The following is a 14,637-nucleotide window of genomic DNA, read 5'->3' as shown; positions in this document are numbered from 1 at the left end:
CTTGTTTATCATATTGTTTAATGTACGCTGAGTCATTGTACACATTAATCGTAATCTTCCTTGAGATAAAAAAAAATTGAGTGTTGGTTGGATATAGGGCTACGCATAATATATTTTGTGCTTCAACACCGTTCAATCTAGACGTATCGAATGGGCAATGACTTTGAAATTTCGCCATGTTATCTTTCTGCACGTGGAGATATATTTTCCGTTGACCGTCGTTAAGACAGCTCCAAAATTAGATTTTCAAAAATATGTTTTACTAGTATTTCTGACCGCATAGTCAAACGCAATTTTGAGATTTCGTATCTTAAACTAAGGTAATAACATGTCGAATATGTGACTATCGTTATTAGTCAGTAATGTAACTATTTTGTAAGAATTAAATGCTTTCTCAAGAAATAGGTAGCCCTACAATCACTCTTTAAATTTAGGTTACTCTTAGGAGAGCTAATTGTTACCACTAATTAGAACCGTTTTTTATTACAATAATTCCTCTGTGACACATTCTTATCATTTAGAAGCTTAAAATATATGCTATATTTATGATGTTCTGGAAAAAGCTATGTATCGTGGCCTTGTATAATGTAATCTTAAATGATATAATACGCACTACATAGTATATACTTGTAAAATTAAGGAGGTTAATTGCGAAGAGTTTTCTTAATAAAATGTTTAATAATTTTATAAGTTTTTATTAATATCTTTACATCAATAAATTATTAAAATTAAACGTAATGCATCTTCTACGTTTCTTGATATAATGGTGACTGAAATTTATTCATTTTTCAAAGAATGTCTCAAGATCAACTGTTATTTTTATCGTCATTTTTATTTATATAAAAGATATATCGATCCTTGGTACACTATATATTTATACAAGAAAATTGACCATTTATTTATAAAATTCATAAAAAATATATATATATTTCTTAAAACTCCTATACCAAATCGTATAATCTTACCCTTATAAGTATGTCTGAAACAACACCAAACTTTGGCAAAACAAGTGATATGTATCAATTATCGCCAGTTATCTATAAATCTTTTCTGTTCATCTAAATAAACTATAAATAAAACTTTGGTTACCTATACCTTTAACTTTTAAGGCACTTTTATCTTTAATAAAACAATATTGCGCAAAAAAGTTTACAACTTTACTAACAAGTGCTGCATTAATAATAGGAACATCATCGTCAGTTTGAGTACCATTTAATGAGAGTACTAAAAACAAAATAACAATTAATGGCACTCCCTATGAACATTGACTGTGGTAACAGTCTCAATTACTCTATTCTGGTCATGATAGTTTTGTGGAATTTCTCTATGTGATGTTGAAGGGCTCTCATGAGGTGGCGTAGATTGAGATGGTTCCCCATTAAATATATCTGTTGAAAGTGAATGAAATTAATGAAAAACTTTATATTAAAAAACAAATCTTTCTATTAAACACAAGCAAATGTAGGAAAGTTCAAACTTCAGGAACATGAAGGACTGGGATCAGAAAAGGACATCATATTTTTGAGAAGTTCCAGGACTACCAATGGTGGCTTTTTCTACAAGTTAACATCAAAATCAGCGGCATAAATACCACTGTAACAACTTACCGCTTTCGCCGCAAATCTGAGTGCAATAAGCCTCCCTAATTATGTGGCAGTTTTCTAGATTTATTTTCATAAATTTCTGACCAAATATAAAATAACCCAAACCCCCACCTATAACGGCAGAGATGAGAAGCCATGCATCATAGAGCATGACTGAAAGCATAATAATGTATCCAAGCACTTGCAGAAGCACCCATAGGGAGACTTCTGATCCAAATAGAAGAGCTCTGGAATTTAAAATTGTGGTGTTTGTTTCTAGTGTGAAAAATGTTTATGTAAATACCTATCATAAAGAGTAATATTCAATGGGTTTCTAGTATCAGTGATTGTCTGGGCTAGCAATGTGGCACTTTCAGTGGGACATAGCATTTTTATTTGCTTGGCCCGTATTTTCAATTCTCGTTGTTTACACTTTGTTTGCACATATCTGAAAAGAATGATAAAATCATAAATGTGGAATAATCTAAATGTGCTGACCAGCCTTGATAATACAGTAAAACATAAACAAGTCACTAATAAGGCATTTAAAGGCAAAATAATGAGTGAAGTTTATCACATTGTTTGAACGTAATAATGCAGATTTTTTTATAAGTAAGATACATTCCATTTGGGTTACTCGGAAATTGATTTATGTATGCTATTTACTTTCATGAAGTTTTGGGTCATTGAAATGACTAATAAAACTTTGAGCAGTTACACTTTACTTGTCCCTAGAGTCCAAAATTGTTCCAAAAAAGTAGTTTTGAGGGAAAATGTCAATTTAATTAAGAAAGTTTTGGAGTTTCTGATATGTTTCAACAGCTATCATACTTTGAAGAATGCTAAAATACTATTTTATCTTTACCTTAAAAACTCAAAAAAGAAAGATAGACATGCTACAAAGATGCAAACAGCCACCAGTCCTCCAGTACTTTTCACATCAATACCCTTTATTAGGAAGACACCCAGATCGGCTCCGAAATAGAAATACTCTTGGTTCATTGTGCCCGTTTATTTGAATGCTAACTTATTGCTACTTTATCTCGTAATAATTGCGGTCTCCATTATAACGCAAAATAGTTTTTCTTCAATATTTTTCGCAACCAATTTGAAGAATTTCACTTTCTATAATATTTATAAAAATAAGAAACAGCTGATTCTGTTAGGTATTGTCAAAGAGATGTTGCTGTCAATCAAAGTTGTAGATTGACAATATTGCTAGATGCATAGACATTCCAGTTCATATGTGACTAAATTTTGCTAATACGTGGCAGGATTATAACAATTGTCCTTATTTCATGAAAATATATTTTTTTTAGAGTAAATAAAAATTCTGGGCATCGCATTTTAATTATTAAATAATCAATATGATTTATCACTGACTAAACAATTACAATTTCTTACCAACTTATTTAATTTGAATAGCATATTCTAAGGAGAAGACAATATTGGATCATTTATATAAATTGCTCACTTCATAGTAGAACACAGCAGAATATGAATTTACATATATATCGACGCTTCCATCATCCCCCGTAATCGTTCTACATACATTATAATAGTAAAACAATAAGTGATTAATTCTATTGAACTGGGAGGTACCCGCAAGGTGGATTTACAGCGTATGTCTATAAGCACAAGCATAAAAACTGAAGAATCACGAATCGCGTTCTCCCTTCTCTGAAGAATTAATTCATGCTTCTGTTACTGTTTTCCAACGTCGTGCCAGTACCTATTTTACAAGATGCGAAGGTACTGCTGACCGTTTTAAGCCGAACTTTCCAATTATCGGCGGCGAACATTTAATTTTTTTTTCATGTGAAAGTTTAAATCAGGTTCTGCACGTGCTTTAAAGTTGCGTTTCTTGTTTACATTTTGTCGTACGTCCTTCTGTGATTTATTCTCCCACACACAAAATGCTCTTCAGGACACTGCATTTGGTGATTTTTGGATACGTTTTGGTTTCTGGTAAGTTATTGCTGACATTTTGGCGAATGAAATTGTGCATTAATACATTCGATGTCCAAAAAATAGTCTGAAATGTCTAATGAAATAAACAGTATGACGGAGAGAGATACGCCTGTAGTGCCAAGTTATTGAAATAACATGCTTTTTTCTTCATTTAGGCATAATGGAAGTGAGCCGTATTGCATTGATACAGAAAACTTGTTAAGCGATTTAAATATGGGTTAAGGTTGCCAGTGGGTTCGTGCAAAATCGACGGCCAAATCTACATCAGACATGGTTTATTGTTAACTAAAGAGCAATTGCAGAAAACATAATATTATTGTTTACCATTTTGAATAGGTACCTACCTTGAATAACCTTTCAGAGCACGAAGATTCTCAATTGTGTTGAATGTCAAAAGAACAAATTATGCCATTTAGCCAAGTTTACATTCATCTGCACATTTCTACATACGTCTTTGGACATGTTAATTTTATTAGTGATACGTAAGACTTTATATTAAGAGATCTTCATTAGCGCTTTTCACACAAGAGGCGTCTTTGAATTAGTTTGTTTAAAAATTAACAATATTGATGGCCCCGGCATTAATAACGAAGACGACATCATTTGTGTATCAGCAACACTCCCACATATGTTGCTATATCATTTCAATAACAAATCTTAAGACGTCTCAATTAGGATGATCTTTTATGTGCATATTCCTTGAGAGATCTACCTGCTGCCTACTGAGCTTCATGCTGACTGTGACATTAATTTTAATAAAAATTATGTGCTTAAATGCACAGAAAAGGAATAATTATCTTTTATGGCGGATGTGAATTGTTATTTGCTCAATCGATCACGATTAATCAACCTGGTGTGAGGCGAGCCTGAAAACAATGAATTTTTTCGCTTAAAGCAAAGCGTTTCGTCATCTCACCTACAGGCAACGTTTAATGGGAGGAATCATCCATTTTCGTATTTTGTACAATAACATAATAATCCGCGTTTCAATGAAGAATAAGCTTCGGTCACTATTTCGTGAAGAAAACTTTGTAATGTAGATTTCAGTTAGTCCGAGCATACTCCTTCGCCACTTTGTTCAGACAACTTCATGCGTTTTTCTTTCATCAAACAAATTTGTCAGTCACCATATTATCAAGATCCACGCCCTTATCGACCAACCGGAAAAATACTTTAAAAGCACTGCACATTTCCATTTTAGCACGAAGAAGGCCCTTTCTCGTCAATATCATTGATTCATGCTTCGAAATAGAAATAATAAATTTATTTATATAAGTGTGGATGTTTTGTACTTGTTGCCCACAGACATATCGTGTCAAGGTAAATAATATCCAACCACAAATATGCATCAAAGGGTACAGCCCAAAAAATCATGTCATAAGTTTGTTGTTTCGTTACAAAACTGGTGGGTATATGAAACCTATACGCGAACGTACACACATAATGACGAAAGCTATTGCGTTTATGGTTTATGTATTGATTAAATGTGTAATTAGATATCTATACGAACGCATTAGGTCGGTGCTGGTGCGGTAACAACTGATAATATTCGCAACATCAATGCTTTGGATATGTTAATGCCATAAATGCCTTAGGGATGGGGTTTCTGATAGATAATCTCATGCCCTCTAATATATAACTTTTGTGTGAATATTATTTAGTTTCAGATCTGGTGCATTTCTATTTAAAGTTGGAAAGTTATATTATTTTTGAAACTTTTTATCTCTTCCGACAATGACTACAGTAACTGCATTTATCGTACTACTTACGTGAAAGTATGTAGCTTTCTAAAGAAGTTTTTCTCTTTTAGACAAGTTTTGATTATGAGAATGAATTGCATTGACTATCAACTTTGTTTAAATGATAATAGATGTACAAACATGATTTGTCAACAGAGGACTTTCACTTATACACATCAATAACCTCTCGAAGACTTATGAATATTTAGGATTCTTTAGTATTAACTGATATATTGATTATATTCCCCTTGATGTTGACAGTCAATAGACAATCGACCGACAATTCGCCGACAATCGGCCGAATATCGGCCGACATTCGGCCAATACCAATTAAAAAACTTAATCTTTATAATAAAAAACCCGCTATCAAAGTATATTTATATTTACGATGAAATAGAAAGTAAAATTTAAATTCATACGAATCAGTATTCATATGAATAATTGAGTTTCGGTAGATTATCATGAAGAGCCTTAAACTTCCAGCTGCATCTATCCGCATTTGATCGCTAAATGCACTGTTAACAGAAATAGGTATAAATAAATACAGGGTGTTCAAAACGTTTTAAATATCCTCAATACCTCAAAAACTGCGTGACGTAGTTTAATGAAATTCTACTGCCCCAATCGACAGATGTGGATCATAGGTTGCTTCCGGATACTCCCTTAGAGGTTCTGATGCCCTAAAAATAAAATTTGAAGTACCTTAATTTGGTGAAACTTTCAAAACCGCGTAAATCAATACCCCATATCTCGGGAACTAAAAGAGACAGAGCAACCGGCTTAGTGCAGCCTGACAGCCCGGGGATGCGGTTAATTTGATCTGTATTGTTAATGCAACGGCTCTTTGGACTCCCGAAATATCGGGGCTTCCGCATCGACAGCAGTTGCGGAGTCATCAGCCGATTCCACTGTAATAAATGGCTGATTATCGTGTCGGAAAAAAATCGCAGGGGATTATTTCTGTCCCATTTTGTTGATGAATAAAAAGATGCTTCATGCAACTTCTCGAAAAAGACTAAATGTCGATACTAAAGTGTTTATTTTAGGTGCATTTGTGCCTTTCGCGGTGAAAGATCAAATCTCCAAATCTGTGTGTGTATGTGGATTTATTGGCCAATATTGACCTGTAAGACTTGAATGTGTAAATTTGGAGTGAAGTTTAATCAGAGAAACTGTTTATAAATAAATTATTAGTCCGACGGACATTGATCTTCTTGACAGAATGGCGATCCCACCTTTTGAACAATCCCTAAAACAAAAAACGTTTCGAATAGTCTGGCAACGTGCTGCGAGGCTGAAAACCAGACATTTTAAGGAGATCTTGTGTTTTGACTGGTTTCTCCAGTAATTCGTCAGTATAATCAATTTTCTTTCGCAATTCAGCCATTTACCAGCAAATAGAATGACTCTCTCTATCTAATTTTTCTGAACGAATTCAAAATTAGCGGAGATAAGAGCCGCCTTGTACTGACAACATCAATTTATTTTGAATCTATTTTCCATTAGTTTCGTTCGGGAATAGGTTAAGGCGCATAAATAAATTTTCCCATCAAGAAAGAGGAGTGTCGTTCACGTGGCCTAGCGAAGCAATTCTGGCCAAAATCCCCTTTTAATTAAATTTAGCAACAAGGAGATGTGAAAGTCAAATGATGCAGATTTATTTTGTCCACGAAGTCGTAGGCGTCGCCAAGGAGGGGAGAGGGGCCGTAGGGGTTCCCACCCCCCTCTCCACTGCAACCGGTGGAAAAATTTTAATTTTTCTTTCAGTGAGAAGGTAAATTAGGCAAAAATTAAGTATTCTAGTCGGTTGTTCCTTGCATGTACCTCCTCGAAAGCCCCCTCTTAAAAATATTTTTGGTTACGCCTATGCAGAGCGCACACCAATTACGGTCGGGAAATTCGAAAAACTCTTATCAACCGCTGCTAACGAAGAGAGTTGAGGCCACTGCAGCAGCCTTCCGACCTGAGGCGGATATGTTTCAAATTTCAAATAACTTTAATTTCGTTCCAGAATTAAAATCTGTTCCAGATTGACGCTTTACACCGAAAGTTTTAAACTTCGGTTTACCTTATTCAAACTTTATAAAAAGTTCTTCCGATAGTTTGCCCTCTCCGTCGGTGAACCGTTGAACAGTTAAAAACTTGTAATACTAATTTATTTTAAAACTTCATCCATCACAGGTAAGTGCTACACAACCAATTTTCATAGCTTTATGAGGTGAACCGTGAGATTTCGGTATTGATCAATTTCGCTAAAAGAAACTTAGGAAATGTCGTTTCTAGTGATGCAATCACCTCATCACTTCCCGGATAATAAACTTGTAAAGACCCAGTAGGAGATAATCGGTTTTGCTTCCCACATGCACTCATTATCACACAATGTATTCTGACGTGTTTATTGTTATACTCCGACCTCTGACATGGGACCTACCTTTTAAATTTAAATCGAAATTTGAATATTAGATTAGGAGTTCATGGCGTCCTCTTCTTCCTCCTCCTCAGCGACCACCCTCGGTAAAACAATATGGGCTTAATTATGGGCTGATTGTTTGCCTTTGTTCGCAGAAGCTTTGGAGCAAATTAAAATCCTCCATCATAACACAGAGCTTGACATTCCTGGGGAAAATAGTTCTAAGCATAATATAAGAAACGACGTTTTTCCGTCTAGTGCGTGCGAGAACGTTGGTCACAAAAGAATTCCCCATGTAGAATTTTGCGATTTTTTATCAGGATTTCTCGACAGAAAGGCGAATGCGCCAGCTCAGCGCGGCAACGGTTCTCACTATGCAGCAACGATTTTTCTGACTATCTTAGTCGTCCACTGCTCAAGATTCTCTAGATTTCCTCACGAGGAATTCAAACTATCCCATACACTCATGGCCTAGTTTCGTCCCTTTTTACAATACATTTATAACGCTGCCAACATTCCTTGCACACACTTATTAAAATGGTAATTTCAGCTCAGCAATTTTATCTGACTTGCATTCCTCAGCCTATAGGCAGGTATTTATGCAGCACCTAATCGCTCATCTAATACCACAGAGGGTCTGTACGTACAGCCGGCCTGTACAGATGTAGATCGCATATTTGCATTGTTTATAACGTGAGTGGGTCGAACGGCCGACATTGTGCAACTATTGTTATTATTAGTATATTGGTTTTGACACAGATCTAAATTAATCGCGGACGGCCCCTTGTCCTGAAACGAGCAATGTTTACTAATTAATATATCAGGGGGTTGAATTGGATTCGTTACGACCGCGTTGCACAACCCCGGTTTAGAGTTGTTCCTGACCTGCATGTAACGTAGTTGTTGCCTTTGATTTTCCAAGGTTCTACGTGGAATTATGCACAAGAGTGAAAATTGACAAGAAAATAAGAATGTCGCAATTGCGACGATGACCGTCGCAAGTTGCAAAACTGTACCGAGTAACCCACACGGAGGTTGTTGAAAGACGCATTAGGATTGTCCATTTATTGTTATTGCCCACTCTCATGATTTATTATATTGTTAATTGTTTTCGCATGAGAACGATTCAAAAAACTGGCAAAAAACCGTTTGACAGGCAGTTTCGTTAATTATCTAATTAAACAATTTTAACGTTACCTGAAGCTCGTAGTACATCTTGGGTGTATCCCGTATTGTGTTTTAATTGCGTTGTCAGAAACAACTGATGCTGGCTGGTCTGCTAAATTAAAATTCTTTCAAATAACGACTTACTAACAATTAATGTTATAATTAAAATACAGGTTTTGTGGCAGTCGGGATTATTGGAGAGCGGCCTTATACAATCTATGAACGTTAAAAAATGTACATTTTAGACGTTTGAATCCTGATTCCCAACATAATGCGAAAGATGTTTCACAATTGGTCGCAGTTCCTGGACCAGATGGTGGATGGGTTGATCACACCTTTAAACATCCCGCAGTTGGAATCGCTGGATAATGGCTTTATATGGTCTATGAGTATTGCAGAAAGCCCATTTCAGATGTTTCCAACCCCGATTTCTCATAAAATACGAGAGAAATTTCACAATTGGTCGCAGTTTCTGGACCAGATGGTGGATGGACAGTCTACACTGTTAAACATCTCGTAGTTGTAATTATTAAATAGTGGCCTTATATGGTCTATAAGTGTTACAGAATGTCCATTTCAGATGTTTCCAACCCCGATTTCCCATATAAGACGAAAGAAGCTTCATAACTGTTCGCAGCTTCTTGACGAGGCGGTGAATGCGCTATCACACTTTTAAAGATCTCGTAGACAAAACGTGGTTTCTTTAGTCCAATTTGGTTTAGGTGTGAACTTTCCCTATAAAACCAACTAAATAACGTAATTTTTAGAAAGTACGAACAGCCAACTACAAATGAGTAGTGCTGTCCGAAATATTAAATGAAGTTAAGCATTGTGTAACGTTATTAATAGACAAAAGCTCTCGTGGAATGAGGTGAACAAGAAAATTATTTCCGGAAATATTTCGTGTTGTAGTAAGATCCACAAGCGTCACCAGAACTTTCTTTGGTAGACGTAAAATCAACGTTTATGAGAATATACAATAATAGCGAATTTTCATTAGTTTTTATTAAATTGCACGTGTGTATAATTGACAATGCAAGACCTTTCTGAGGGTCCTCAGAGCATGCGGTAAGAAATTTCAGAATATACCAATCTGTAATGAATATGGCATAGTCGTGTATTAATTGAATAACCCCCGTAATTCTCGGATAGAGGCTGACTCAAGTAGCCCCAACAGCAGACAGTGGGAGAAAATTGCTATCTCGCGAGACAAAAATCATGGTTTATTATAATAATACGTGTAATCATCGTACATTTTTATTGTGGTAAACTGGAAGTAATTCTGTGTTTTCTTCTGTTCTTGATTTCCCACGCCTTTGAATTTGAGACAATTAAATTAAAAATTATTCTAGACATAAGATTGCCCTACACTACTTTTTATATAATAATCAGTGACGGAACATCATTATTTGCGTGTCATACACGTATGATTAATATGTCCTCGATATATGGGTTTATTCGCTTAATTGCATAGCCAAACCTTTTAATTCCTGTAGAATTGAGATTTCTTCGGCCTTAAAATGTCAATTTTAGCAACACGTCATGGACCAAACCCCAAAAGCAACAAAATTCTTCCCAGAAAAGCAACAAGAAATATAAATTACGCTTATTTCATTACCGAGACGAAAATTATAGGCTTAAGCTCGTAATAGTCGTAATGCGACTTTAAACAATGAGAAAAAAGCTTCTAGGCGAAGTGTTTTGCGTACTTGGGCGGTTTATAGGTAGGCGTGTCTCTGAAACAGTTCTGAGTCTTAACTGCTTTAGATATTAATTTTTGTTCGCATACAAAGAGGTCTTGAAATTCGAATCAACAGGAAGTAATTCTTTTTGACAAAATGGAGCCTGAATGAATCGTGCAATTTGACACGACCATTTACCTAATTGCAAACATTTTCATATAAAAAAACGGCTTGCGTTAGTGGCAAAAGACCTTGTCCTGAGAAATTAATTTAGTATGAACTTTTTTAGTGTCATACATGTGCGAACAATGCCTTAGACTAGTCGCACTAATGAACGTTCTTACAGACGGTCATTAGGCATGTCTCACGTTATTATTTTTTCTATTATTTCGAGATTAACACAAGGTAACACAAACTTATGATGAGGATTTAAATTATTTTGGTCGCTGCAAGATTTACCCTGAAATGCACATATGTTGCTTCTTGAAAAATTGCGCAATTTTAGTTCGTTAACACTGTATAAAATCACATCGTGTACTTTCATTTTAATGCCTATAATTTTTTAGGGCAAATAATAGAAACTGGAATTGCGGAAATAAAGTGCGATCATAAACATAAAGTGTTGCCATTGTATTATTTGTTTTGTGTGGCTATAAAATGTACAATTTCCACATAGAAATAGTTGTTCTGTTATGGTTAATTTGACATGGCTTCGTTTCAGACGGATTAGAACAAAAATCTAGGGTAAAGAGGCCTCGGGCTACATCTTCAGATCCAGAAAACGACGTGGAAGGCGACTTTGAGACGCGAAACAACGATTTGAGCACCAATTATGTCCCACCAGGATTTCTCAGCCCTTCTGTTATAGAATATCTTGAATTAGGGAAATCCATTCCTGGTATGTATACCGGATACTAAATAACAGTAAACTTGAGAGTTAATCTTCTATTGTTATAATGTTGAATTACCTTCTGATGTATAAAGTTCGCGAGACATTAACTCTATATTACTTTGACCTTAGCCTTATAAATCTATATAATCGTATAAGGAGGAAAAAGTAGTAACCTTAATAATGTTCTTTTTTCTTGCCACTTAAAGCGGTACTCTTACCTTGCTCCAAATACGACCATCAAGGTACTTTATGTAGCAACATTTGCATCCACCATTTAATCAAGAGACACTTGATTGATTTATTTGCATTTCTCGTCATAATGGCGAACGCTCCCTGTATCGAAGACTTCGCTTTATTGCAACAGCTATTATTGGTTATTAAATCTGTTCCTCTTTCATCGATGATTAACTTGTAATTGTCGCATTTAACCATGTTAATTCTTGCTTTTTAGGTCGACCCGGTACGGACTACCCGGTACTGGGCAAAGTACCATACACGAATTTCTATTGCGATGAGCAGCAGTATCCAGGGTTTTACGCAGATCCAGAAACGAGATGCCAAAGCTGGCATTATTGCGATATAGACGGGAGGCAAACTTCGTTTTTGTGTCCTAATGGAACCCAATTTAGCCAACTTGTCTTTGTTTGTGATTGGTGGTTTAATGTTAGGTGCGATTTGAGCGAAAAGTAAGTTGGTACTGTGATTTCTTTATAGTTATAATGGCCGGCAGAGAGATAAAATTCTAAGAAGTAAATCGTTGGAATGTGCAAATCAGTGTGAGTTACTTTCTCCTTAAGAAAGTCAACAGAAACGTAGAGATTCCCGAGATATCGGTGTTCCTTTTTCAAACACTGAACTCCAATATCTCGGAAATTTGTGTAGTGAAAGTGCATGAGCTGCATACAGGGTGTTATAAGTTCCAGGTATTAACGTAATTATCTCGTAATTATATGAGATGGAGTTGGTTCAAATGAAGCAAAGTCGCGCGCTTTAACGTTGGATAATTTGTTAAAAAGAAATTTGAAAATAAGGATGGTCAAGTCGGGTTGGTTACTGGTGCCACTTTTGATACTTTGAGCACTTAGGTCTCGGAAATGCGTGAAACGATTCCTGTAAAAATGTTCCAAATTAACTGTTCTGATAAACTTTATGAGTCTTCAGAAATCGAGTTATAATATCACTCTTAGTTTTTGAGATACAAGGTTACTTTAAAACCTATTTTCGAGATTAAAATTAATTTTATTTTCCTCTCCATTTCAGATTATACGTGATAAACAGTAGATTATACGGCCGCCCCAAGCTGGATCCCGCAAAGCCACATCGAAGCATAACCAAACAGCTTTTGGAAGACATTTTCAACGACGAAGAACGCTGAATAACTCACCATGCCATTTTAGAATTTGTTCAAAGACTTAAGATCAAATTTGTACAAGTAGAGTGTAGGACACCCTTCAGGTCAGGATTTTAAAGAAAACGGAATTACTAGGACTTAAGATTTAACATAGAAGCGGGCTTAAAATGAGAAATTAACTTTAGTAATAAAAGACAAGAGCCATATTTAATGTAATGTGGAGCCTTATGTTTTTGTAATATAATTAGTAATTGTTTGGAAAAAAAACGGTGTTTTTCTTGTCTGGGGTATCTCGTGAAATAATGGTCGCCTGTCACTGGTCGAGAGTCAATTGGCGCACGCCAATGAAGCCAATCTCATCAACAACACGTAAAATAAACCTGGGACATAGCAAAAAGAGCGTTGTGATTACGAAAATTGAGAAAGTTCGAAAATACATGGAAAGTGCATCTCCAAGTGCGATTTTCCGAATGATCGCGCCCACAATTTTCCTATGCCGGATGCGTTTTCATTAATTCGGTTTGGGATGATCCTTATATACGCCTAATTTCCCCGGAGTAGCCGGGTTTGATACAACCGGCATTCCAGGTTTTGCATTAGAGATTAGTTTATTATTGTTGGTTGCTATTCCAATGAAATTTCCACTCGGAAAGGATTTTACGCCACCTGTGGATTAGCCAAGTCATTTCATTTCATTGGTTTATCGAGAAATTGTCTGCTCACTTTAGGAATTGAACTTCTAGATTGCGCTTTCATTAAATGGGAGCGCAACTAGAGAAAACTTTCAAATATGCCTCTCCAACTCTGGCAATTGGCAACCACTTGTCTTCATCTGCACACGATTCGATTGGAATGGGCGGTAAAAAGACATTACCAGTAATAAATTTGCGGCGTCGAACAATTATCAGGCCTTAACGAGGTAAATCGCAGTCCGGGCCCAGAGTTATCTGCCCGGATTCCAGAGTAATTGAAACGGTCAACAACAGAAACCGCTGCTCGGACTGTGAACTCAAATTACTTCCGCAGGTGGAAAACAGATCTCCAGTATTTGCGAAGTTCCTAGGGAATAAACGTGATCCGTGGATGGCCCTGTTTATCTTAGGATTAGCTACCTATTTCAATGTTTTGGATATTGTATTCGGACCGATTATTTCGTCGAATTTGATAATCATCGTAATAAAAATGAATTATGACGCACACGGCTATGAATTTTCAAGCCAAATGACCTAGAGGAATAAGGTTAGAACGAAAAACTGAAGTTTCAAAATGTTGCTAAAAAAACAGGAAATATTACCAGGTGAGTTGATTTCTGGCCGATTTCTAGAGAGATTTTAACTGGCACATCGGCTGTCGGTCAATCACGCAGCCAAACAGGTGGAAGTTCACCAGTAAATTGACCGTGCATTATATTCGGGTTGTGACAATATCCCTTCGCCATTAAATCAAGAATCTATTTACCAATCCCAGTTTATTAGTATTTTCAAGTGCCTAAATCATGCAATTACTCATACTAATTGCCTTTACGAAACATTTCCGCATACCCAAGATTTATCGGAAATAATCAGCATTGATTAACAACTTCCTCCTCCTCCGTACAATCCTTACAGTCCGTGTAATATGTGCTTACTTTTTTCCTGTGATACATTTTCAACACTTAATCATGCAAGACGCGCATTCATATTTCAGTTTCATGCAACATGGCATATAAAATTGTTCCTGAAGTGGTGCACTTCACGTAGCAATAACCTTCGTGTTTTTTTTTTATTACGATCCAAGTGGTATTCACTATTCAGGACTTTCATTTCGCTTTGGCACTTTAGTTAAGCACACTATAACACGGCC

The 14,637-nt window shown here is 35.9% G+C and overlaps 2 protein-coding genes across 3 annotated transcripts; one reads left to right on the top strand and one right to left on the bottom strand.

Moving 5' to 3' along the window:
* Window positions 1-916: 916 nt before the first annotated feature.
* Window positions 917-2,724, bottom strand: LOC136412858 (protein SLC31A2-like). Of its 2 annotated transcripts, none has more exons than XM_066396058.1 (4): window positions 2,449-2,722; window positions 1,888-2,031; window positions 1,608-1,831; window positions 917-1,388 (listed from the first exon to the last, which is right to left on the bottom strand). In XM_066396058.1, the coding sequence occupies exons 1-4, from the start codon at window positions 2,583-2,585 to the stop codon at window positions 1,243-1,245; spliced, it is 651 nt and encodes a 216-aa protein (XP_066252155.1). In that variant the 5' UTR covers window positions 2,586-2,722; the 3' UTR covers window positions 917-1,242. The 2 variants fall into 2 exon arrangements, with proteins under 2 accessions (XP_066252155.1, XP_066252156.1); XM_066396059.1 differs by having other exon boundaries at window positions 1,317-1,556; window positions 2,449-2,724.
* Window positions 2,725-3,261: 537 nt separating this feature from the next.
* Window positions 3,262-13,062, top strand: LOC136413128 (uncharacterized). Its single transcript, XM_066396512.1, has 4 exons — window positions 3,262-3,551; window positions 11,274-11,450; window positions 11,896-12,130; window positions 12,705-13,062. The coding sequence occupies exons 1-4, from the start codon at window positions 3,500-3,502 to the stop codon at window positions 12,817-12,819; spliced, it is 579 nt and encodes a 192-aa protein (XP_066252609.1). The 5' UTR covers window positions 3,262-3,499; the 3' UTR covers window positions 12,820-13,062.
* Window positions 13,063-14,637: the final 1,575 nt, after the last annotated feature.

This window comes from Euwallacea similis, chromosome 13, assembly GCF_039881205.1.
Source record: "Euwallacea similis isolate ESF13 chromosome 13, ESF131.1, whole genome shotgun sequence".
Lineage (NCBI taxonomy): Eukaryota > Metazoa > Arthropoda > Insecta > Coleoptera > Curculionidae > Euwallacea > Euwallacea similis.
Note: the sequence above shows the minus strand (reverse complement) of the source record. Positions and strands in the feature narration are given on the sequence as shown.